The 26,536-nt window shown below is 31.2% G+C and overlaps 3 protein-coding genes and 1 pseudogene across 4 annotated transcripts; 3 read left to right on the top strand and 1 right to left on the bottom strand.

Moving 5' to 3' along the window:
- Positions 1-1,616: 1,616 nt before the first annotated feature.
- On the top strand, positions 1,617-3,308 carry LOC114373549 (dof zinc finger protein DOF5.3-like). Its single transcript, XM_028331031.1, has one exon. It carries the CDS (start codon positions 1,943-1,945, stop codon positions 2,960-2,962), a length of 1,020 nt encoding a protein of 339 aa, XP_028186832.1. The 5' UTR covers positions 1,617-1,942; the 3' UTR covers positions 2,963-3,308.
- Positions 3,309-9,048: 5,740 nt separating this feature from the next.
- LOC114376640 (L-ascorbate oxidase homolog) lies at positions 9,049-12,574 on the bottom strand. 2 transcript variants are annotated; one of them, XM_028334844.1, is made up of 9 exons: positions 12,419-12,574; positions 12,125-12,264; positions 11,931-12,040; positions 11,027-11,297; positions 10,760-10,856; positions 10,298-10,649; positions 9,834-10,199; positions 9,654-9,732; positions 9,049-9,520 (listed from the first exon to the last, which is right to left on the bottom strand). In XM_028334844.1, exons 2-9 carry the CDS (start codon positions 12,257-12,259, stop codon positions 9,317-9,319), a joined length of 1,614 nt encoding a protein of 537 aa, XP_028190645.1. In that variant the 5' UTR covers positions 12,260-12,264; positions 12,419-12,574; the 3' UTR covers positions 9,049-9,316. The 2 variants fall into 2 exon arrangements, with proteins under 2 accessions (XP_028190645.1, XP_028190644.1); XM_028334843.1 differs by having other exon boundaries at positions 12,125-12,267; positions 12,419-12,570.
- Positions 12,575-18,680: 6,106 nt separating this feature from the next.
- LOC114375489 (reticulon-like protein B13) lies at positions 18,681-20,399 on the top strand. The gene is made up of 4 exons (XM_028333274.1): positions 18,681-18,933; positions 19,044-19,242; positions 19,553-19,764; positions 19,845-20,399. Exons 1-4 carry the CDS (start codon positions 18,696-18,698, stop codon positions 20,012-20,014), a joined length of 819 nt encoding a protein of 272 aa, XP_028189075.1. The 5' UTR covers positions 18,681-18,695; the 3' UTR covers positions 20,015-20,399.
- A 2,023-nt stretch (positions 20,400-22,422) lies between these two features.
- LOC114374392 lies at positions 22,423-26,511 on the top strand (annotated as a pseudogene).
- The last annotated feature ends 25 nt before the right edge of the window (positions 26,512-26,536 follow it).

Raw genomic sequence — 26,536 nt, 5'->3', positions numbered from 1 at the left:
AATGATTCTTCTCCTTACATAATTCACAATTGGTTCTGCAAATGACTACACGTATGATATAATAAGAGTAATGATCAAGGCATTAATATATGTCTTCTAAATGTGATTGGAAACTTAAGATAAGAGTAATCATGAAGTTTAAGAAACAAGAATTTTTTTTATAGTACTAGTACTTTCAAAATTTCAAAGCTTGTATATTGTAATTGAAAAATCCTCTCTTAATTTCTCTCTTACTATACTTAAATTCATGAATAAAAAAAATGTATACTTAAATTCATTTAACTATTAGTCCAAAAATTAATTATAGCAAATCTCTTAGATTTCTCTTATCAGTATCATTGTAAACTCTCAAGAAACAACAATATTTTTCCTCCTCTTAATTTCTAAAAAATATTTAAGTGGTCAGGGTGCATTAAACACTTTAAATTACCACTTCACATGTTTACTAAAAATATAAATGAAATATATTAATAAAAAAAGTTGACAGCAAATTTATCTATCTTAATATTCTCTTAAATTAAAAAATAGTTGGTCCTAGCGACAATATACTCTAACCTCTTAAGCACGTGATTTTAGAAATTTGAATCTTGATTCTTTAATTTGTATGAACAAAATCTGATTGAGAGGAAGCAATTCACCTTTGAGTGCCTTTACATCCTGTGAAAGAGATTAGTTTGAGTGATAGAGGATACTCTTTGCAATCATTGAAATTAAATATTAGTGTACAAGTCTCAATTACAAGCAGTATTATCTCATTGTAGTTATATATGTAACTCCCTGTCTTATTGAGGAGGCGATCTCCTTGAGAAAAATTGACCATCAAACAAGATTTTAATGATATTAGAAAGAACCATACCCTTATTTATAAAGAAAATAAGAGTTAATTTATTATAGATCCTCCACTACTCATTGTCAACTCATATTTTACTAATAATATAATATATCATAACTGATAATTTTGTTGTCAAATGAAATTGATGTATCCGTATAAAAAAATGAAATTGATATATAATATATTGGTATAAGCACTAATGTTATTTAACCTTTCCATTTAATTTTCTATAAAAGGAAGAAAGTAAGAAACTATACTAATGGGGTTAAACGTTAACCTAATTAACGATTTTTTTTTCACATAAATGTATAATGTTTTGGACAAAATTTATATATACTTTTGTGGATATTTTTAGTATTATTCTTCAATTTGAATTGAAGTTTCACGATGACCATCCATTTGATCTTTAGTGAATTTTTTTATTACCCGAAATAATTACCAAAATAAACTTTAATTCTAATAGAAAAGACAATATCAAAAACAATTTCATAACTGCATCTATGTTTTTTTCCTAATAATTTTTACTGTGTTAAAGTTATTTAGAAAAATATTATAAATTACTTTAAAGTTTAAATACTTGGGTTTTTTTTATTTGAATGAATACTATAGACCTTTATTTTAGAGAATGAATATTATAGACTTACCAACCTAACAATTTCCCTGTAGCATTAATAAACGTTGTCTTCTAAAATACAAATTCCAACATTAATAGAGTCATGGTTGTCTTTCTCTCACATGGAGTCTATTAAACTAGTTATATATAATCATTAAGTCCCCATTCTGTACATTCGTTGGCAACAAGAAGGACCTAAATAACCGACAAAGAAGCTGTCCTAGCTAGCATAAAACGACCAAGCAACCCAATTGAGTTCAATTCTCGCGAAGGTGATTCAATTCATCATATAATTTTATCCCAACCCAACCACACATACACTATATTCTCTCTCTCTCTCCCCCCCATTTCCCGCATACACAGAGCGATAGCAAACCTACTTTAGTTTCTTTCGCTTTTCTTCCACTAACGCAAAAAGACTCACCAGTCATCACCACACCACCCCTTTTGCTTTTGCTTTGCGTGTTTTTGGATTGTTGTAGATCTAAAAGATAAAGATGATTCAAGAAATGTTGGGTGGTGCTAGTGCTAGCCACATACCAGGAGAAAGAAAAATCTCCATTAATAACGGAGGAGGAGGAAGAGCACTTCTACTAACACCACCCACATCATCATCTTCTCCTTCTTGCACAACAAGCATAACTACTTCCACCGCCACCGCCACCGCGACCTCATCGAATTCAGAGAACCAAAATTTGAGGTGCCCTCGTTGTGATTCATCAAACACAAAGTTCTGTTACTACAACAACTACAACCTCACTCAGCCTCGTCACTTCTGCAAGACGTGTCGCCGCTACTGGACCAAAGGCGGCGCTCTCAGGAATGTTCCCATCGGTGGTGGCTGCCGGAAAAGCAAAAGCTCCGGTGGCATGTCCAACTCGGTGGCGAAGCAAACCGCCACAAAGATGAAAGCGGTGGCATCAGAGCTTGGAAGGTCGCCACAAGGACTCTTCGACCAAGAGCTTCCACAAACCCCAATCCTGTGGGGTTCTCCACAAAATTCTCAACTGATGGCTTTACTAAGAGCTACCCAAAACCAAAACCCTAACCCTAACCCTAGTCCCATGTCAATTTCTGTCAAGGGAGAAGGGAACTTAATGGGATCTCACTCCCACATGGTGAGTACTGAGTCATTGCTCGCGAATGGGTTGTTGAATCCTAGAACTAGTCTAGGCTTTGATGATGGCCGTGTGGGAGAAGCACTTCCTTCACTGGGTCTATGCAGCTCTTTTTGGAGGAACAATCAAGATCAGACTCAGCAACAAAACAACGGTTTTGTAGTTGGAGAACATCAAAGTAGTGGAGTTCAAGAACTTTACCACAAGCTCAGGTCATCGTCATCAGTTAATTATTGGGGAAGTGATAACTCACCAGTGTTTCTAAGCAACATGGCTTCTTCATCCTCTTCTTTGTCCAACATTTTGGAGTCATCTTCAGTTTCTGGGAGTGAATTCGGGTGCTGGAATCCAACCCTTTCCTGGTCTGACCTTCCCACTACCAATGGAGCATATCCTTGATTAATTAACCGCATGCAATAACTACTTTCCTCTTTTTTGTTCACTGTTCAAATTTTTCTTTTCGAGTTATTAGATATATAGAACTCCTTAATCTATAGTTTATAGATGTTAATCTGTATGCTAGAGTTTTTTCTCGTGTTTGTTTGGTTGCTTTGGGGTGGTGGATAAGTAATATGGATGTGTAGGTAGCATTAGATCTTTTTAATTTCCACTCTCGCGTCTTTCTATCATTTGCTTCTTTCTGTATTTCTGGATGATGGTGTGTTTATCTTATCTCTCTCAAATGGTATTTCAAGAACTACCAGAGAGTTTAGAATGAATGGAAAACACAGTGTTTGATTCTCAATTGCTTTAGTGTTTCTGCACCTTTATTTGCATTGAACTTCCTTTCCAACTTTTTCCCGTTTCTTTACTTTACCTCTAAAATTTCTAATACAAATTGTTCGCTGGCTTCTAAGCAGTGTAAGCTATTAATTAGTGGCTGAGTGTGGGTCCTTTACAAAGAAATTTAAAATATTTATAGTAGTAGGCATCATCAAAATGCAAAGATTTATGGTGTGTTGACGTTATACCAAAGGTAACAGTCAACCTATATTTTTATGAGACTAAAAAAATAGAGTAAAGCTGGTGTACAAGAATATATGATCTTGGTAAACTCAAAAACTTTAGGGTTTATATGTTAAGAAGTGAAGGTGGTGGAGGCATGGTGGGTAGCATATGCAAGTGCTAGATTTTGTTTTGTTACGAGAAATCGATGAATCTGATGCAAAAGCAGCCTTAGGAAAAAGTTTCCTCAAACAGCACTAGATTCTTAATTTTGGTTTTGATCATCCCACAAGCAGTGTTGGTTCTTGACTTCTGCTTCTCCCCTATTGGACTAAAAATATAAAAATAAAATGAAGTCTCTTCTTTCGCGCATATCTCTATAGCACACACAATGTTCCTATCAAGCTAGCTAGCTTGTAGCAATCTCCTCATGCATTTTGGTGCCAAAGAGTAAGAAATATTGCGACTCTGTCTAACCAATTGAGAATTGAGAAAGTGACGCTATTAAGTACGAACGGTTTCGATAAGAAATTTCAAGAATTTACTAGAATCCAGACAAAATTAACCAATCACAGTGGATATAATGTCTTAATGATGCTGGCAGAAAAACTTATTGATCAATCATATTTGACAAAACAAGCAGTACGAGTTCGTGTTAGTACTAAAAGGCATTCCTGAATATATAGAGAGAATCATTCTTAATTTTATTAAAACATGTAAGTTAATGGTCTTCTATGCTTTGAGTTCTTCAGAATCATTTTTTTTCTTCTTTCTTAAGAAACTCTATAGTACGAAAACTGTTGCCCGAATTGACTGAGAAAAATCATATTGGAAACGCATATTTCCTATTACATTTATAATCTATTTCTATTATTTTGTTATTTCTCTATGCGTTGATGACTCATGGGTGTCTACAAATACATTAGCCTGATGCAAAATGTGTTATTTGATTTACAATTTTCTTTATACTTGTTCCAATAAAATATAAACATGTCGCATCACAAGTTCATATTAGAACTCTTCTTAATTACTTTTTTTTCTTTTTGGTTAGCTAGAAGTCTTCTTACTAATTAGAATATGAAGGCGTGCGATATAAGTAACTGTCTCTCGTGATACACACACGAGATCACTTTGGAAAGAAGAGAAATATTATTTTTACATCTATTTTACACTCCTACATTTTCCTTTCATCGGAGTTAAAATTGTTGAGCCAAAATAAATTTTAATTAAGAAAAACTATATAACATGTGAAGGATGTCGATAACATATACCAAAAGTTCATGTGGAATTGTTAGGTAGAGGTATATATTCATAAACTAAGAGCGTACTTTTCTCGAAGTAATTTTTACCGGGTTCTTAAGCATAAAAATGAGTTTTTATCTGGATTCCAAGTTAAGGGAGACGACTGAGTCATAAGTCGTGGTATAAGAACCAATTTTTAATATTAAAATATATTTTTAGCACTATTCAAAGTCTGAATAGTGAGTAATACAAGAGATTCATTTTAAGTTTTTAAGTGGTTTCATTGTTGGAATAAAAAGTTGTTATGATCCTCAAATCTGATATGATATAATAAGACCAGCGAAAATGAAATAGGAATCAAAGAGGAAGTGCTTTGAAAATGTTCCAAGGGTAATCATAAATATATATATTTGTTTTTTTTTCTTTCTACCTCATTTTTTCTTCTTATCTCTCACTTCCTTATTCGGACTTGTTACATTTTTAGTTCCCTCTCTCTCTCTTACCTTTTCTTTATATCTCTTTCTTTCATCCACGTACATATCAATACAATGCAAATCACAAGTATTGAAGAACAAAAAACTATTTGAAAAAAACTATAAAAAAAATGAAAAAACCAAATTTTTATTATTAGACTGGATATTGAATTTTAGATATAATTTTGAAAAAATGATCTTAATTCTTATCCAATTTAAACTGACATTATGAATATGTATATAATTGTATTTGCGAATTTAACTTCTCATTAATACTTACAATATAATTATATATCTTATTATTTTAATATATTTATTAGTTTGGATAATATAAAGTTGCTCGATCTTGTGACTATTTTTTTATATAAATTTTCTGTTTAATATAATAATAAATTTGAATTAAAAAAGTGTGGACAAGATAATAAAATTGAATAAACATTTATCCGATTCCCTTCTAACTAAATTAATAAAAACAAAGATAAAAAAATTGAATAATCTAATTCAGTCTAAATTGCTTTTAATTAAATATTAAATCGATTGGATTGTATAATGTATTCAAAACAATTTAAAATAAAGCACGCTGTATTTTCATGATTGAATGAAATGATTTTTTTTAATCTAAAAAGCAGTTCAAATTAAACTACGAGCATCCATAATATTATGATATTGAAAAAAGAATAACAAGGTTTTGGCACGCCTGTGAGTGCATGCACTGGTGATGCACCCCATTAGAAAATAGAATAACAGAAAGAAAGAAAACGTTAATAAACGTGATTAATAATACAATAATAAAAAATAAATGAAAAATATAAAATAAATGTAAAGAATAGACGGTAAAACAATTATTAGGATTACCATGCAAGACTCACAATCGAGATTATTCTAAAATGAGATTTTCCGGGTCTAAAAGGCATAATCTATCAGTCTATACACACACACAACGGTTGATAGGTCAACCCAATTAAATTAACAAAAAAAAAAATCATCCGTTATATATGAAGTGTCGACCTGATTTACTCAGTTTAAAATTGAACAAAAATAACAAGTTACACCATTTAAATACCTGATTAACTCAAACTCGTTATTAAGGTATATGTGCAAGGTCTTGGCTATAAGTTTTGAGTTCTTAGACAAATCTTTTTAATTTATTTTAATTCCATTTTAATATGACTCATTAATTTTTTTTTAATCTTTTAATTTTATGAATTATATTTGCTCACTAAAATTTAAATTTACAGATGTGCACATATATATGATTAAACATTGCTAATTTTTATAATTTTTATTATATACAGAATTATATTATAATTAAAATTCTTATCAATTTTTTAAAAACATATAATTATATTATTATATCAAGTTATTTTTAATTATTAATAATTCATTTAAAAAATATTTGAATTCAACATAAAAACAAAGATGAAAAAGATGGATTATGCAATAAATATAATTAATTATTACTTTTTGTTAATTTTTGTTTTCTTTGAATCTATTTTTTCATTGTGCACCAATGAAAAAATTACAATGAAAGAGGAAAAAATTAACAAAAAAATTCCAAGAAAATTTCTTTAAAATGTTCTTATTAAAGAATAATTCTTAAAAATATTCTCCTTTAATATAATTATTCTACTTTATATTTAGAGATAGAGAATTTTTTTTATTATTTTCTAATAAGAAATTAAATATAAATAATATATAAAATTTATTATATAATAATTTAAAAATATTTTAAAATATATAAATAATCAAGAACTTAAAAAGGGTCTAAGATGATTATCTCATTGACCTTGTGCTAGTCAAGTTCCTGAACATATGACAACTAAAAGAATTTTTAAAAATGACCTAAAAGGATTGTCTGAAAAAATAGACCTAAAAGTTACTAACTCGTAATAACATGCAATTGAGTCATGTTATGCAGTAAATATCCATTATTAGTTTAGTTAGGATGGAATTATTGTTAGTCTAATTTTGGCGTATGAGTTAACCAAATTGTATTACAGATTATTTTTCATAAAATTTACGGAAAAAGTAGGGGATAAGTTAAGAGGAAAAAGAGATATTTTAGAAATATTAAAAAAAAAAGGGATGTAAAGAGGAAAAATTGTGACTAGATTGGGCCTAAGTGGGTGACTCATTCTGTGTAGTTGGAAGCCTGAAGCAGTACTTGATTGGCCCACGTGAACAACAAGAGACTCCTACATTTCTTGCAAAGTATGAACTGCTTCTATTAATTTGAACGAGCTTCATACTGATAAAAATAATAATAACTAGATTAATTCCCGTGGCACGGTAGACAATTCAATTTTTATGATAATAAAAGATATAAATGCAAAATAAAAAAAATTGAATGCTATAAAAAAAATCGTGAGAGACAGAGGAGTGCGTCCGTGTAATAAGCTTTTTAGTGTTTACACGGTAAAAGTTTACAGTTACATTAAAAAAAAAAAAAGTTACTATTCAGTGTCCAGCAACCAACACGTGGCAAAACACTGGATAATTTTAAAAAATATATAAGCAATAGACCTTCCAAGAATTATTAAAAAATTGGAGCCAGAAGAGTGAAAAATAGAAGCGTTTGAAATAGGAAATGACGTGTTTAATATCGGTGGAGCTGCATGATTAATTAGTAATTCTCCATGTAAATACAGCTTAATCTTTTTAGGCGCTTATGAGAAGAACATCAGGTACAGGAAGTGTACAGTATATAGTTGCCTTAGGACCTGCAAATCAAATTTGCAAATGTGTTAAGAATAATTCTTTCCCATCTATAGATGATAATATAAATCACTTGACTGCTGCTGACCTTGTCGCTTGAAATGTTTTATTTACACGTTAATAAACTTCTTTGCAAGAAGAAAATTAAAAGCTAAAATGAATTGATTTTTTTTTTATAAAATGATCTTATTCAAAAAAAATTGTAAAATAATATTTAAATAAACTCTTTTTTACAATCAGCTTTAGAAAATGAAAATAAGGTAAAATATATATATAAAAAATTATCCATAGAAAAAAAAAACTTTGTGGTTGGTCATGTACCAATCACCAATAAGAAGGGTGTAATATTCTCCTGCCGGGTTAGGATATGTGGATGGATTATGGATACGAGTATATGACTGACCCAAGGCCAATGTTGAGTCCCCTGAAACACAACAGAATTTGATTATATGCGAAAATTCTAACGTGATCTTTCTGCTGATGTTGGGAGGGATATGGGTATTGGTTCCCAAAGTTCCATCTTGCCATGAAGTTTATGAATGTTTATTTACGACGAAAAATGTAAATCTGAGGAATAGAACCACTAACCAACCATGTGATGAGTCCATCCATTTTGTTAATAACATTCACATGGATATTAATTGTCCTTAGTGACGGCCTCAATTGACGATTCTATGAAAGGTAGGTAATCTAAGCAACAGAATAAAAAAAAAAAACAAAATAACCAACCTCTTGAGGAACACCAATAGAAATTGTTCCGTTTGTAAAACAAACAAGGGTCTTCTGCAAATGAATAATTACTAATAGTAATAAGGTTCTCCCAAACCAAATCAGCATAAAATCTCCTAATCCAATGATTGTGATTTCTCAATGTGCCAATTCAATTACAATAGTAGGAATTAGTTTAAGTATCACAAGATGGATCTGGCAACCTGACCTCCCATTTTATATTTTACTTTTAAGTATCACCAGAAGGTGTTTTTACAGGACTAGTTTCTGTTCAAATATACTACAAGTTAACCATGATTATAAGGTACTCGAATCTTAATATTGAACGTAGCATTCGGCCATGTCAAACTCAATTTGCTGGTTGATCAAGTTTTAAACGAATGAAACGTAACCTGGTTTCTTCACAACTTATAGCTATAAATAAATTAAGTATGAAATCAATTGTTAATACACAAACGAGCAATGAAAAATTAATAAAAATACTTTTTTTTTTCTCAAATATACTCGAGTCTATCCGAAATTTGGAGAAAGTAGCTTCTCATTGTCCTTTTTCATTTTTAAGAAAAAGGAAAAGGAATTCTAGTTGTAGTCAAGCCCTCATGACCAGAAAATACACCGATAAATAGGAGGCTGATAGTTGATATATGTTCTAAGGGTGATGCCCAACAGCTTTGCCGCAAAGCAGAACATTGTTGGGAATGTCATATTCATTAGCAAGGCTTTTCTGTGCATCCCACACTCTGAGATAGAACTGTTGCCCAAGATATTGCCTTTCCCATATTGCAGACCTCAAGTTCCACATGCCTTGGTTATCCAAAGACACCAATATAGTAGTCCAGGATTTTGGATACACCTACATTCATTTGAAGCACACCAGCTATGCATGTCAGAAACAAACAAACAAATAGCCACATTCTATTAATTATTATAAGGGTCTCTAAAGAAAACTCAAAATAAGGAATAGGGAACTTTCATGTTAAGTTTACCTGTGTAGTGTGTCTAGTCAGGGCATCCACTAGATTATATGTTTTCCTGCTGGCATCTGTCCACTGGCCGAAACCATGACTGCAATTGTGGCAATGATCAATCATTAAAACTTTCCTAAGCTAATTCTAAATTGTTTTGATAATAGAAACAAAACTTATAATTCAAGGAAGCTGACATACCCAATGACCCAAAAATCATAACCATCAAGATGCCAAGATTGCATGGTGTTTTCGTTGTTCTGGAAAATAACCTCAATAAAATCATGGAGAGAAGTTTGCAACACTGAGGTGCCTATGTATCCTGGACCATTTGAGGGAGAGTTTTGGAGTAAATTCACACTGAAGATTCCGGGAATGTTGAAGTAATCAGCAAGCTTGAGAGGGGTGTCAGGGTTAACATAGGAGACACTGTTAACAGCATAACGGAGCTTTCCATTGATCAAAGGTGCTGAATTGGCCAACTTAATTACTTTTGTAGGAGTAATCTTCCCATAATGGAATGACCCTTGTGGGTTAGGCCTAGCAGCATTTGCTGTCAGATTCCATCTGCAGGAATAATTCATTTTAAACAGATTAGAATTTATCAATAAATTAAAACAACTCAGGAAGTCTTTTTTTTTACTTTGTTTTTTTAGTGACCTTACCTGTAGGTTCTAGCTTGCTTCATGGACCAGTCAAAGTCATATTTATCAACAGGGGGAGCAGGCACGGGTCCCAATGCAGAGGAAAAAGAGTTTGCATAGTGTAGTACAGCAGTTGTAGTGAGAGGTGTCTCTGTAAATCTTGTTGAGGCAACAATATAGTAGTCCTTTGGAGGCTGGTTTAAGGTTACTAACACAGCAACCGATTGGCCAACATGGACATCAAGTGAATCGTAAAGGTTCTGAACAGTGTGTGATCCTTCAACCTCAACTAATTTTAGGGTGTGACCCTGAATTCTGAAGTTAATTGAGGTTGAAAAGCCTACATTTGAGATTCTGAACATATAGGTTTTCCCTGAAAGAAAAGTGCAAATACTGTTGGCAAAAACAATTTTAACAAAGTTGAACGTATGGCTTAAACTTTGTGCATATTTGAACTATATCCTTTAAAAAACACAGGCTTACCCGGGTTACCAGTGAAGGTTGAATGAGCCTGACCATTAATAAGGAGGCCATCAGGAAATGCAAGAGGTTTTCCAGATTCTAAAGTTTGCCTTAGCGTCTGTAAACAAGATGACAAAATGAATGAAGATAACTTGACAGGAAACATTACAATAGTGATTTTAATTTTCACTAAAATCTCAGATTTTTGGACGGAGGCAAACTTGTAAGTATCAAGGAATATTTTGCAATAGTATGTTTATGAGAGAGGGTATAAAAAATCTTATTTACCTTGTGGTTGGTTTTGTACCAATCACCAACGAGTAAAGTAAAATCTCCATCAGGGTTTGGATAAGGGATTGGGATGACAGATCTATGATAAACATTCAGTGCTCCAAACCCTCCAGCTGCTTTATGCAGTTGAGTTGATGGAAAGTATGTATATGTACCAATCTGATCCTTGGCCTGAAACTTGTATGTGTAATTTGAGTTTGGAGGAATGGGACAGTTGGTTCCCAAAACTCCATCTTGCCATGAATTCTTCCTTTGTTTAATACCGTTCCTGTTTTATGACAACAATGTTAAACCATGTTCTCAAAAGAAAATCTCACAACAAGATAACATTAACAAGAACAAAAAAAATCCAATCTGGTTGTTATGCTATTACCCTGTATTTTGAAGCAAGGCGAGAATTTTAAGAGCAAGAAAATAAAAACACAAAGATTAATAGATTACGACAACTATACTGGAAATCTAGTAGACAACAGAGCATCTCTTCTGGCTCCTTTAGGTAAATGTGTCTTCGCTTTTTTATAAATCTTGGGATATACCGTCAACATAGAGAATGTCATCAAAATCAAAATTATGAGAATGTGACTTTTGCCAAGTTAAAACCGCTATTGCGACAAAAAGGTGAACCAATGTAGCAATATTTGTGGAAGTTAAAACAGTAAGTGACAACAAAAATGACACCCTTTTTGTCCAACTCCGTTCATCCAAAATTTTGAAATAATAACAAGACCTACTACCACAATTAAGCAGCTAGAGACCACAGATTCCCTTCAGTTTCAAGCGGACAAATGAAAATCCATAAAAAGAAAACAAAAGTTGATGTATGTACAGAAGGGAATCAATGCAGAACATAAAGCACACAGATTTGAGTCAAGCAAGAGACACATAGAAAATAGAACCATACCAAGTGAGTAAAAATGGCTCGTCCAGCTTGTTGATAAGGTTGAGAATTACATTCTCATTAGTCACCAAGTCAAGTCTAGGCCCAGGAAACTGACCATTGATAAGAATAACCTTAAGAAAAAAGAAGCACCAAAAAGGTCAGAATCATAGTTCCAAAGATATCTTAGATCCAACAAAAACAGATTGGTTACACACCTGCTGGGGACTACCCAATGGAGAAATAGTTCCATAAGTCACCGTCCATGTGTAATACTTATACGCATCTTCTGCTTGCACACTTACTAAAGCAATGACAAGGCATAACAAATGTAACAAGCCAGTTCTTCGCATATTGTCTGCTGAAAATGACGACAGAGAAAAAAAAACACTGTTATTATTTCACAGCTCAAACATCACTCAAGAGAAAATAAAAAGGAATACTTGGAACTATGAACTCAAAATGAAACATTATCGTTCAGTTTCTATAAAAGGAAGCAATTTGTAAACTACCAGATCTGGGTTATGCAAGAAGAGTGACTCACTCCCAAGACTGACTTACACCCACTTGGGTCTGTGCCGCCTTAATATATACAAAAAATAAAATTAAACTAAAGAGTAAAGAGAGTAGAAAGCATGATTGGACTATAGCTAAGGTGAGAGTTATTTTAATAAAAAAAGTAAATTTTGTTTGTTTTATAAGGTGGCATATTGATCATCATATTCGGCGCGGTTAACGCGTTTCCGCGTTAGTTAGTAATAGTTGCTTCCAGCTAAAGAAAGAAAATACCATGCCTCCTAAGAATTTGTGTTTGATATATTTATCCCATTGTTAAATTAAATGAAACTTTCTCTCTTCCTTACTCCCTCTCTCTTTTCTTGTGGTGGTTTTTCACTCGCTAACGTGTGTAGTAGCTGCATTTTCTTCATCGTTCAGTTTGAACTTTGAACCCTGTCCTAAACTCGGTGCCTTCCTATCTACAAACTTGTAACAAATCATTTTTTTTAGTGATAATGTCAGACAAATAATATTATAATGTGAAAAAAAATTGTGTAGGTGTCAGAAGGAATACAACTTAAGGTAATCCACGCGGTTCTATCCTTGGGAACATAGACGAGTGTCCAAAAATTTCTTCCACAAATTTCTATCGAGTTTATACATACCCAAAAAAATGAAAAATAAACCATTCCATTAATTAAATACTTCCTCCATTTTTATATATAAGACTTAATTACATAATTTATTAAGATTATCAAAATAATTAATTTAATTGATAATAATAAATTTATTTTAAATTTATAATTTTTTTTAAAATTATCTTTGTTATCAATATATTTTTTTCTAATAAATTGTCGATATATTTTTTTTCTTTTCTTATTAAAACATATTTCTAGTCTAAAAATAAATAATATAAAAAATATTATAATTAAGTCTTATAAAAAAAAACAATAAGTATCATTTTAAACTTCTTATAAATAGGAACGAAGAAGTATAGACAAGTGATAATATAGATTTCTTGTAGTTAATGTAATTAACTAATCGTCAAAAGGAAAAGAAAAAGCAGCACCGACAAGACCATTAGTTTGAATTTCGTTCGGTGTGGTTTGACGAAAATGAATTTTATTTACAGTATTTAATAAATATACCAAACGTCCAAGTGAAGTTCGTAAAGGGTACAAAGAGCTTTAATGAGATATAAATTTTTTTAGCAACTTGAATTTAAAATGAAAAGAAAATATAAAAAATTAGGTTAAAACCACAAACAAAAACAACCAAAATGAAGAAAAACGAGCAATTATTTAGATATTACATATTTGATTTATTTTAAATCCTCAAGTTTGAACTTTAATTGATTTTTTATAGAAAACAAAATGTATCTTCAGTCGGTCTAGACCAGAAATTGAAGAGATACCATATCATGCTCGTGAGTGCAATTGCACTGTGAACTAACCAAGAGGCTAATAACACTTCAATCAAATTATGAACTATGCTTTTCCTTTTTAACTAAAAATGGACATTTTGGAAATTTATTTTAAAAATATAAAAAAAACATTATTTATCATTTTGAGATACATTTATCATGATTTTACTATTTTTCTTCTTGTCAAGTGTTTTCCATCATTGTAACCAAACTTAAAAAATAATTGTAAAATTTGTCTATCATGTGAGAATATATACTAAGTCAAGCACATTAAATAAGAAATTGTTCTACTCTAGCATGTATGTGACCCTAACTAATGTCAAAAAAAGGGGTGAGAGTTGATATTGTTGCTTTGAGATCGTTTGCAAAAGTGATGACTGTATGTAAATTGGACTGCACCAACAGAAAGTGAGAGAAATATTTTGTACTTTAAATAAGAGAGTGATATATAAGATTTTTTTAGTCAATATGTGATGCGTTTTTTGCTCTAAAAAATTAATAATAAATATTTTTTTATTAATGAATCTAAAGTTTAAGTTTTTATTGTTTTATCCTTAAATTTTGCATATAGGGCGTATATGCAAAGACTAAAAGGCCTAAGTCAGTAAATTGGTAGAGTGAATGGGTAGTTGTGGAGTAAGAATGTATTCAAAGAGGAAAGACAATGATACAAGAGTATGAGGGGTAGCATTAGAAAATCAAAGAGAATTAAAAAAATTAATTTGTCATTAAAGAAATGTGTCATGGGGTAAGGCTTCACAATACGCTGAATGCTTCCTACATACAAACAAGACTCATGTCTATTGTGAGAGGCAGTGAGGTTGTAGGTTGAAGGGATAAGGGGAGAAAGATATGGAAAATTTGAATTTCTTCCGTTAATAATAATTAATATTTACCCATTAAAAAATCCATGACCCAAGAAAATAGTATAGATTCTGGGATGGTGATCAACAAGTCAAAAAGTTTAGGGACGTGATCGTCTCAAAGCCACTATGGATAAGCATGGGATATGTATATAACATAAGTTGATTGCTCCGAATTTCGATGAGTGGAGGACTCAGCTTTTTTGGAGTGACTAAGGAACTCCCTCTCCTATTTATAAGCACAAATTTAAAAAGTTAAACAGTCGCAAGTGCGTCCATTGCTTGACATGTTGTAAGCGCTAATATTTTCTTTTTCATTGAGCCTTTAATTTGTTTTAATCTATTATGTCATTTCCTCTAGTTATAAAGTACAAAAGTAGATTCTAAAAGTGTTATATGTGTGTAACTATAGGTGTAAAAATGAGTATTTTTTCTAAAACGTAAATATTATGAAAGTTATTTAAATTTTACTTGTGCGTGGAGATCTAGGAACTCGGAGGCATTTGGAGATACAGTTTGGACTCTCTGGTTCACTATATCTGAGATTAAGTCCACTTTTGATATCATTCGAAACCTCTCTAAGAGGCAAGTGGGAGAATTCCTTCAAGCATGTTTTGAGGGAGGGTAACCAATGTGCGGTCTGGTTAGCTAAATTTGGGGTCTCTACACCTCACTCTTTGTTTTTGTGGGATACTTTTCTAATTTCTGTTTCTGCATCTTTATTAGTGGATGCAGTGGGTATTTTCTTTGCTTAGGAGTTAGTCTTTTCTAGCTTTCTGAATCATAAATAAAAAATTAAAAATATAGTTTGTGTCGTCCCTATCATTCATAGTGTTCAAGTTAGTAGTTAGTGATGAAATGTTGTTTCTATGACCATATGAACTTATTATTATTAATAAATACAGTTGTGTATTATTAAAATTTAAATTTATGCATTATGATATATTTAACTACATTTTTTATATATGCTGTAAATATGAAGAACTTATAAAAGAGTATTTTATTTAATTTTAATAAATATTATAGAATTATAATAGTACTATTTTGACGGCATTCAACCAAAATTTAATCATTAAACTTTAAAGCAGTGCCTAGATGAGTCGAATGGCCAGTACACTTTAAAAACACTGGGTTGCATGTTCTGAGCTCTATCGCTACGCTGCCTTCAAATAACAGTATGACGGAAAATTTAGAAAAAGTATGGAACATAGGTGGGTCAGGGACAGCTATGGATGGCACTCATACGATGAGACATAAGACATTGGAGAAAATTATTTTTGCACCATTTTTTTTTTTTACTATTTGCATACTTTTTTACACTATTTAAAACAAATTAATTTTAGAAGAACATTTAATATGTTTTAAAAAAATTAAAGGGAAATATTTTTGCACATTTTTTTACTATTCTTTTTTTCTGAGTTATTATTTTTTTTTTTACTATTCTCAACATTCTTTTATATTACTTTGATATTTTAAATATTAGAAGGGTATTTAACTTTTTTATGAAAATTTAATTCTGAAATGTAATAACTATTTTTTAATTTTTTTTAAAGATGATTTATAAATATTTTTTAAAAATAAGATAGAGTATTTAAGATATTTCTAAATTAAATTTTAAAAATATAAAAAAGTGATATGACTAGAAAAGATAATACAGGAGGTAATATTCAATATTGAAGTGTAAGTCACATCAACGAACAGGGCGAAAAGCCCATGTGCTGTATTTTTCAACTAAGCAATCATCAAATATTTTTTAATAATGTTACATATTATTCATATATATCAATATTTATTTTATTTTATTATTATCCCATCATATTATTTATTATATTCATATCTTCTTTCTTTGGGTCCATAGAGTATTTTCTTATATTTCTAGAGAGAGGTGAAAATATATTAAAAATGCTTATAGTGTATTTTGACTAGGAATAAAATAAAAAATATATATTATTTAAATGAATAAAAATTAAAAAAGTGGAAAATTTTTCTCTATTTATTTAAATGAGTAAAAAATATTTTGTTCTAATTAAAAATATTTTTAACAAAATTATTTTTTATATTATAATTTTTCAAATTTTTTACTTTAAAAAAAGAGAGATCACTCTGCCTATCCCATTTTATGTCAATTTGGAGGGAGAGAAAGGTTTTTCCACGGAGGTCTTAAAGATGGAAAATCCCCTTCTTTCATATTGTTCTTGTCAAACAAATTATGGAATCTGATATTGTTATCTTATCTTTAATTCCTTGTTTCAATTTCCTTTTTTTTATTTCTAAAGAAAAAAACATATATAGAGTTAGAGATGAGAAACCATTAAACTTATTTGAACCTGAATTAAAATTATAAATAATTTATTTTTTGAATTTAATGTTTTCGCCTAATTAACAGTCCACCAATTACCTACTGAGGCAGAGTAGTATAATATTTGGGATAAAATTTAAATACAGTTCTATAACAATTTACAGTAAATGTTAGTCCAGATTATCAAAGTGAAATTGTAATGTTGACTAGTATAACACCCAAAAATAAATCTTTATAGAAATGCGCATCAGTCTAAGTTTTGTCCTTCGATAAAAATAATTGTCCTAATATTTGACATAATGTTTTTTAAGTAATTTTTTTTATAAAAATTAATAAATTTATTATATATGTAATTGGATGCTAATGTTAGTACTTTGTACTCATTATTTATTAAAATGAAAATTAAACACTAAAGCTTACTAGATTTTCACTGTATAAAGTATAAACAAACATTAAATACATGTTTAAATATTATGAAACTTTTTCTTCCCTGATATTTTAAAGGTAAAATATATTTCGACACATCTAAAATTTTAAAAATATTAATTTTATCTTCATAATTTTTTTTATTAATTTGATCATGTAAAAATATAACTTTATTAGATACTTTTATGATGTAACTAACAAACTTAATTTGTTTCATTTTCTCTCTTAATCTCATTAGAAAATATGAAAAAATCACTTAAAAAATAAAATATGTAATTTTAGGAATATTTTCCCGTAAAAAGTTATTTAGTTCATTTGAGAATTTTAACCATCACAAATTATTTTATTCATTTGTAATCAAATTATAAAGTTAATCAATTCAAATTATCGTCTAATAAAATTATACTAAAAGTCAATAAAAATATATTTTACTTTTTAAAAACAAATTTATAAAAAAATTATAAAAATAAAATTAATACTTTTCAATTTTAGTATACTCCAAACCTATTTTACTTTTTTTAGATGAATTACAGTACATTGGATACTCAATTTCAACTATCTCGTACAATTTTTGTGCTTTCATTTTTTTGCAGTATAGTAGTACACATGTAAAATAATAAATATCATGTTTAATTCTCATGAAATGCCCTGGGTGACATTTAAAATCGTAATATTGCTCGCTCTGAATAATGGATCTTAACAGAAATATATATATATATATATATATATATATATATATATATATATATATATATATATATATATATATATATGCCGATAAAAAAATGGCAATATATACAACTGTTTACTGGAACAATGATCAAATTCTGCAAAGGATGCTATTGGGATGAAAGAACATACCATGTGACAATATTTCAAGTACTACTAGTTCGGCATGGCATTTAGTTCAACGTGTGGGGACATATATATGGCTGTAGATATGGTGCATAGCTTCAGATTGGTCAACTGTTAGAAACTTGTATATTCACACTTTGCCCATGTAATTGTAATTGTATGAATAATTGAATATGTGTAAATAACAAGGTTATAGCTACATCATTCCAACTGAACCAATAATAGTTTTTTCTTCTTCTTTTTTTTCCGCTGAATATCTGCTCACAAAGTTATACATTACTGATTACACCTTATGCATTATTATTGCTCAATTGTTGTTTTTTTTATTATTCTTGCTACACTAATCCTTTACCTACTTGCTATTTGTGCTTATCTCTACCAGTTTAATTAAAACGGCAACGTTACCCAAAAGAATGTTAAAGTAGATGGAAGTGCCACGAATGCTACAAGGTTTCCACGTCTCCTCAGAATCCTACACGTGTAAGTCAGACACAGAGTCACCCTGTTGGCTATCACCGAAACACCACTATATATTTGAAAATGTAAGTGGCTTTGCTTCCAAACACTTGAACATCATCTACATTTCATCACAATCTTCCTCAATCATGTCTTCAGAAACAAAAGCAGAAACACAAACTTTGACCACCCCCTCTTACTCCTCAGGTATAATTTATTTGATCATGCTCTATAATTATAAGCTTTACGTTGTGATGGTATCTAGAGATGGAAATTTAAAGCCCTTTTAACTTTGCACTTTGATTTTTGTGGTGTAGATGTTGACAATGGTATAGTGAAGGATGTAGTCCTATGGAGAAGAAAGAAAATAAATATAAGCGTTCTTGTTGCGGCAACAGCGGCATGGGTGTTGATGGAAGTGTTTGAATTCAACTTCCTCACTCTCATATCATGGGTGGCCATACTCGGTCTTGCTTCAATATTCCTCTATGCCAATATGCTTAGACTTTTGGGCAAGTGAGCACCCTTCTCTACATGCTCTTCTTCTAATGCAGAATTTTGTCTCATGGAAGATTCGTCATCATTACTTACACATAGTAACTAGCTTCTTTTGTTTTTTGTGTTTTCCCTTGTGATGATAAATTGATACATGGTCTATATATAGCACTACTCTTTACTTGTGACGCGTGATTGAATATTATTAATTTTTTCTTATAAACTACAAAAGTAATAATTAATTCTTTCTTATAAATTAAAAATCTTGTTTATACGCAGGTGGTTTAGAGCTATGTAATAATTGTTTCCTTGTGATTTTTATGAAATTTAGGGAACCACCGAACTTGTTGGGGTTGGAAGTGAGTGAAAAAACAACAACGAGAATAGCACACACAGTTCGAGCATGGATTGAAGAAGGAATAAGGTGGTTGTTCCTTGTGGGCGCAGAGAAAGAGTGGCCCGTGTTTGTGGGGGCTGTGGCTGGATTGTTATCACTATCTTATTTAGGAAGTTGCATGGACCTCCTAACACTAGTTTATATGGGTACGTACGTGGTTAAGTTATTTTACGAATCGTTTCTTTCTCGATCTCACTATTTGTTTAATTTTAATTTTGATGTGTAGGTACGTTAGTGGGAATGGCAGTTCCATTAACTTATGTGAAGAACGAGGACAAGATTAAGAGGTTTGTGGAGTGGTTGAGGGAGAAACACAAGAGATATTATCAGATTATTGACGAGAAGACCATTCAGAAGATTAAAAGCAGAATCGTAAAGGAGAAGAAAACAGAGTAATTAGCTTTTTAAGAGAAATGTGCACGGTTATGCTGTATTATTTAATGAATATTAAGAGTCTATTATTTGTTTCGTTATATTTCGGTAATGTTATGAATAGATTAGTATAACGTAAGAATTGTAACTTCGCCCTGAAAAGTTAAACTCTTAAGTTAATATTATTATTACGAGTGTTCATCAGCAAATGTGGACTATTACGAGTGTTAATCATCAGCAAATGTGGATCCGAGGCTCAATTGTAGTGGGTCTGACTCCAGATCAGAAGATTGCGTGTTAGATTCGCGGTCGGGTTCAATTCCCAAATTTTTGTCTTTTTTTTCGGTAGAGATAATCTAATCTCTAATTAGTTAGATAATAAATTGATATATCCAGATTCTTAGACTCACAGTTTTAGCATTCCAAATTCCAAATGGGTGTGTTATGGTGTTGCGAATCTCAAAATATCATTAAAAGACTAAGCATTTGTATGAGTTATATACCGGAATATAAAAATGATTAAGTTTTACGTTTATTCCTTCACTCTAAACTCTTTCACTTACTTGTTACTACATCCTGTTCTAGTAATTTATTGTTAAAAGTAGTTTCTATTTTTGTAAAAACAAAGAGAAATTTATTTATAGTAGCTTAGTTCTGTTTGGCTCCATTAAAATACGTCACTAAATTTATCATAAGATACTGTTATAAAAAATCATCATAAAAACAAACAAAAAAATCTAATGTGATAAAAGTGTGCGCCATACAATAATTTGTTGTCATTGTTAAGAGTTCTCGGTTATTCAAATTATACCTAGCAATTTAATCATTTAAGAGGTAAAGTCCCAGTCTCTTAGTCTTTTTTTTTTTAATTATAAAAAAGGTGAATTTAAATTACTTCACTTGGATTTCATGTAAGATTTTATTTATCGGAAACTGAAGCAGCTTGTTAAAAAATAGGTGAACCAAAAACACTATGTTGGCCCATGGATTAGGGTGATCAATTAAAAAAATCACTTTACTACCATAATGCATATATAGATTATAGATATATCATATATTTTATCCTTAATTATTTCATGATTATTTCTACAATTACAAATGACGCAACATTAGTTTAAATTTAAATGTTTAATTATTATAATATTTTGTTAGAGAAAAAATAAAATAATATTTCTATTTTTTTTAATTCCAGTGAGTCAACCTGATTAACTTGCAAATTAAACTAACTCACCTTTTAAACAACCCAAAATGAGCCAATTCAAGTGAGCCTCCAATTTTGACTACTAATGTTTCCTATTACTAGGAGTCCAAATATGCAAGGAAACAATTATTTTCACTACTTAAATTATTGGCACTTCTAGTCACACAGTAATTTGACAAATCTGTTTTTTTTTTTTTTTTCTACACCCCCAACCCTTTGCTCTCTCATTTTCCTATTCTTCTTTCACAACACACCAACCCTTCTCCACCTCTTCTCTTCTCTCTTGTTTCTATCAAATCACCCAACTTGGTATTTTTTTTTTACACAACAAAATCATAATTTCATATTTTTGTTTAATTTTTGTTTTGTAAAGTGCATAAAAAAAATATAACAATGAAAATATGTTTGTTATACATTGATAGTTACACAATAAAAATAAAAATATATTCCCGTTGTGAATATGAGAATGGCAAAAAAATTTCAAAAGCACACTTCCATTGTGTAACTATTAATGTACAATGGAAAAATATTCCCCTTTTGAAAATGGGGGTGTAAACAAATTAAAATGGAATCATAATTTTGATAGTTATTTTTTTTTTCTACCCCCATTTGCATAACCATGAAAAGGCAATTTTGGAATTACAAGTGTACAACAAAATTATAATGAATTATGGCAGGGGACAATTTTGGAATAGCATGAAAAGACAGCCACGTGGGTGGGTAGTGCCAATAGCAATATCCATCCTAGAATGTTGTAATTCTAACGTCTTGGGTTTGATTCACAGGACAAGGACAAGTCTGGGGATAGGAGTGAACACATTGACTATACTTGAGCCATGCATGGCCTACACAAAAGCGTACGTGTAGGTAGCGAGTCTGCATATTGGTCGGGAAACTAGAGAGAGGAATTGTTCAGCAAAGACATTTTTTGTGTAGACAGAATATATTAGTGTATGCATTAGCAGTGAAGAGAATAAAGTAAGATAACAGAAAGACCAAGTACCCATTAATCGTCAAAGGAAAAAACGCGGGTTCGGTGCGTGTTGTGAGTTGCACATACTACATATTTGATATTCCTCCCATTTGATTACAAATTCGTTTGTTCTCCGAGACAAGTCAATCTTGTGGTCATTCGCAAGGTTTGCGAGTTCAAAGCCACCCACGAAAGAAGCAGAGAAACCTTCAAGTCTCTGAGTCCAGAAGTAGAAAAGATTAAACAGTTGAGCTGGTAAAGAGCTTGTAGACAAGTACTCCAAAATTACTTGGTGGAGATTTTTCTGCTTCCCTTGTTACCAGTGCAAGGTTGAGGCCAATGCGGTTGATCTGACGAGACACACGACTACGATTGAGCCTGTTCACATTAGGCGCAACATCATGGAGATCCAGTCCGACATCAGAATCATGAAGGAGAAGGAGAATGCATGCGGAGCAATCGAAGAACCAGAGTGCATTGGAATGGATCAACATTTGAAGCAGTTGAAAATTGACCTGCTCAAGGATGGTGTGTCGGTCCTTGTCTTGACAGGTTTGGGTGAATCCGGCAAAACCACACTCGCTAAGAAGATCTGTTGGAACCCTCAAATTAAACGTAAACTTTCTTTTATTTTTTAGTATAAACTCGAGTTTAGAGCGATTCATTCATTCTCGTTGGTTTAGAAATAGAAAGCTACTGTATTATATATATATATATATATATATATATATATATATATATATATATATATTTACTTGTAGGCAAGTTCGGGGCAAACATCTTCTTTGTCACCGTCTCTGAAACGCCCAACTTGAAGAGCATTGTAGGGACAGTGTTTGAAGGCTGTGGACCTCCGGTGCCGGAGTTTCAAAGCGATGACGATGCAACAAGCCGATTGAGAGCTCTGCTGCGGAGTGTGGGGGAAAATGATTAAAAAACCAATGTTGTTGGTCTTGGATGATGTTTGGCCTGGCTCAGAAGCCCTTGTTGAGAAGGTTAAAATAGACATACCTGATTATAAGATCTTGGTAACTTCAAGGATTGAATATCCAAGATTTGGCACCAAGATCTTGTTGGGTCAACTTGATCACAATCAAGCAGTAGCCCTTTTCACTCATTATGCTAAACTAAATGAAAACAGCTTATACAGGCCTGAAGAAGATCTTTTACACGTGGTGCTTCTTCAAAAATCATTCACACTAGTGAGACAGAAATTTATGTTTGTTTGTCAGGGCTTATTCACTGATTTTACTATGTTGCTCTGAAACTAATATTAATTGCAGATTGTGAGACTTTTTGTATGGGTTCACCATTGGCGCTTAAGGTCACTGCTGATCACTCTGGGCAGCCTTTTGAGATGTGGGAAAAAAAAAAAAAGAAGGATCGTTTACAGAGTCAATCCATTCTGGATTTTTGTCATATTGGTTTGCTTCGTCATCTTCAAGAAAGTTAAGATACGTTGGAGGATGAACTCCCCACCAACGGAAAGGTGTGCTTCATGGATCTAGGGCTTTTCCCTCAAGACCAAAGGATCCATGTTCCTGCACTCATTGATATGTGGCCAGAACTGCATAACCTTAATAGTGATGGTAGCAACGCAATGGCCATCGTCCGTGATTTAACCACCAGGAATTTGATTAATTTCCTAGTTACAAGGAATGGAATATTTTCTTACTATAATATAATATGACTTCAAACATATGAATCAATCAAACTAAGAACTAGACACTTTTCTTTAAAAAAAAAAAAAACTAAAAACTAAAAACTTTAGTGAATGTGAAATAAATGAGGCATCTCGACTCATTTAATAAAGTGAGATAAATTTAATATTTAATCTTTGTTTGTTCAATTGATTTATAATTTAATTATCAATCTCTTTTTTAATTTTTTTTAACTTTATTTAGTAGGTACCTTTAGGCTAGAAAATAAGGTAAATAGAATTAAAAGGGCTTTTTGTTGCACTCTCATTAAACAAAAGTTTATGACCACCACTCAAAAAAAAATTGTGACCAAATAATAATAATAATAATATTTTTTTCAATATTTATTTATTAATCATCTTAATACTTTCTAAAAAATGTTCAATGAAAAAATAAATATATTTAATATCTTAAAAACATTTAATGCTTTAATTTTATACGAAGGAATAGCCAATAAAAAGCTTAGAAAAATATTAAAATAACTTTAACAAATATTTCAATTTGAACGTTATTATTATTTTAATTAAAACATCCTAAACTTTTGATTAGTTATGCTACTAGATAGGTACCATCATCATGCAAAAATTACTTCGGGATAAGCATGAAAATATTATAGGAGGATTTAGAATAATTTAAAAAATAATTCAAATTAAGCAAACTTCACTCCAAAAAACATGTATAAACATAGAAATAATACTGCCAAAAACTAATTATATCAGTGGCCTTATTGGTGAATTCACTAAATTGATCTTCTATGAAGGGGGTGTAAAACAAATGGTCTGAAAAAATTGAGTTGGATCAAATACCATATATATGTGTGGGCGAACGCTGAGATAAAATTAGTGGTCTAAGATTTAAATTAAATAAGTAAAGAATGTATGCATGGATATATATGAAACAAAAAAGTAAAATTGTTCATCTTGTTGACATTTTGGTTCTTCCCTGATTGTCTAGGAAAGTTGCAAAGGATGAAGACATGTACTACAATAACCACTTCGTTATTCTACATGATCTCCTTAGAGAGCTAGCAATCCGTCAAAGCAAAGAGAAACCATTTGAACAGAGAGAAAGACTGATTATTGACTCGAAGGGAGATGATCGTCCTAATAAATGGTAGGTAGGAGAAAATCTGCAAGGAATCATCGACCGAATATTCTCATTTTTCCCCAGAATGATAACACATAAACACTTAAAGGTTGGGTATTTCAGCTGGTATGTTTCTCTCTCTCCAAATTATGCATACGGATGCACATACGTACACAAACGAGAGAGGCTACTCCCATTTTCAAAAAAATTGTCTTCTAGGGCATGGCTGAAGTCGGGTTACGTAATGTTTAATAAAATAAACAAAAGATTATGAATTGGGTTTATGTTATCTTTCAGTTTATTTCTTTTATTTAAAAAAAAAATCATCAAATTGAATTTTTTTATTAGAAATGAAAATTTGCTCTTTTAAAGGAATATAAGTTCATTTGACTGCATTATCCTACCCTTGGAGTTTTTACGCAATGATTAAAAATAATTAACTATTCCCTATTTTAAAGGAATATAAGTTCATTTGACTGCATTATCCTTTTGCTCTGTTAATGATTTAAGGTGCTCTCATTCTACTTAATTGAGATTGAGATACAAGAGTAAAAGGTGGAAATTGGAAAAAAGTAATTAACGCCTTCTTAGTTGTATATAGTGACATATTTAGAATATAAAAAAAAAACTTTTTAAAGTCTCAATTATTTTGAAAAGGAGGGACAAATAAGAAATACACTTTGTTGTGTCACACTTCATCTTCCATTGTTGATGTCAAATATGATGCTTTTGCAGATGAAACGTTTAATTCAGATTGGATTGACATGAAACCTTTCAACACTGAGGTTCTGATTTTAAACCTTCAATGCCAATACACATTACCGCGGTTCACAAAGAAGATGAAAAAACTTAAAGTTCTGATAGTCACAAATTATGGTTTTGATCGTTCTGAGATAAAGAAGTTTGAGTTGCTTGGTTCTTTATCTAACTTGAAAAGAATCAGATTGGAAAAGGTTTCAGTCCCTTCCCTGTGCATATTGAAGAATTTGCAAAAATTGTCCCTTCGTATGTGTAATACAAGGCAAGCTTTTGAAAACTGTTCTATCCAAATATCAAATGCAATGCCAAATCTTGTGGAAATGAGCATTGACTATTGCAAGGATCTGATAACATTACCTGATGCACTGTGTAAGATTACCCCATTGAAGAAGCTTAGTATCACTAACTGCCACAACCTTTCTGTACTCCCACAAGATATTGGAAAACTTGAGAATCTGGAAGTTCTAAGGCTATGTTCCTGCTCTGATTTGGTAGAGATGCCAAATTCTGTTAAAGGGCTCAACAAGCTAAGCTGTCTTGACATCTCAGACTGTGTAAGTCTTACCAAATTACCAGATGATATTGGTGAGTTGAAGAAACTTAAGAAGCTGGTCATGAAGGGTTCAAAATTGAATTGCCATACTTCGTCGATAATTTTGTACAATTAAAACATAAAATAAATGTGATCTGTGACGAAGAAACGGCAACCTTATGGGAAAATTTTCGTGCCTTTCCCAATTTGAAGATAGAGATATTTAGAGGGGAGATTGACTTGAAATGGCTTCATGGAGTTCATTCCTGATACTTTGTTTCCTGAAACTGATTGT

Source organism: Glycine soja, chromosome 11 (assembly GCF_004193775.1).
Source record: "Glycine soja cultivar W05 chromosome 11, ASM419377v2, whole genome shotgun sequence".
Classification (NCBI taxonomy): Eukaryota; Viridiplantae; Streptophyta; class Magnoliopsida; order Fabales; family Fabaceae; genus Glycine; species Glycine soja.
The sequence above is the reverse complement of the archived record's forward strand: the minus strand, read 5'-3'. Positions and strand labels throughout refer to the sequence as shown.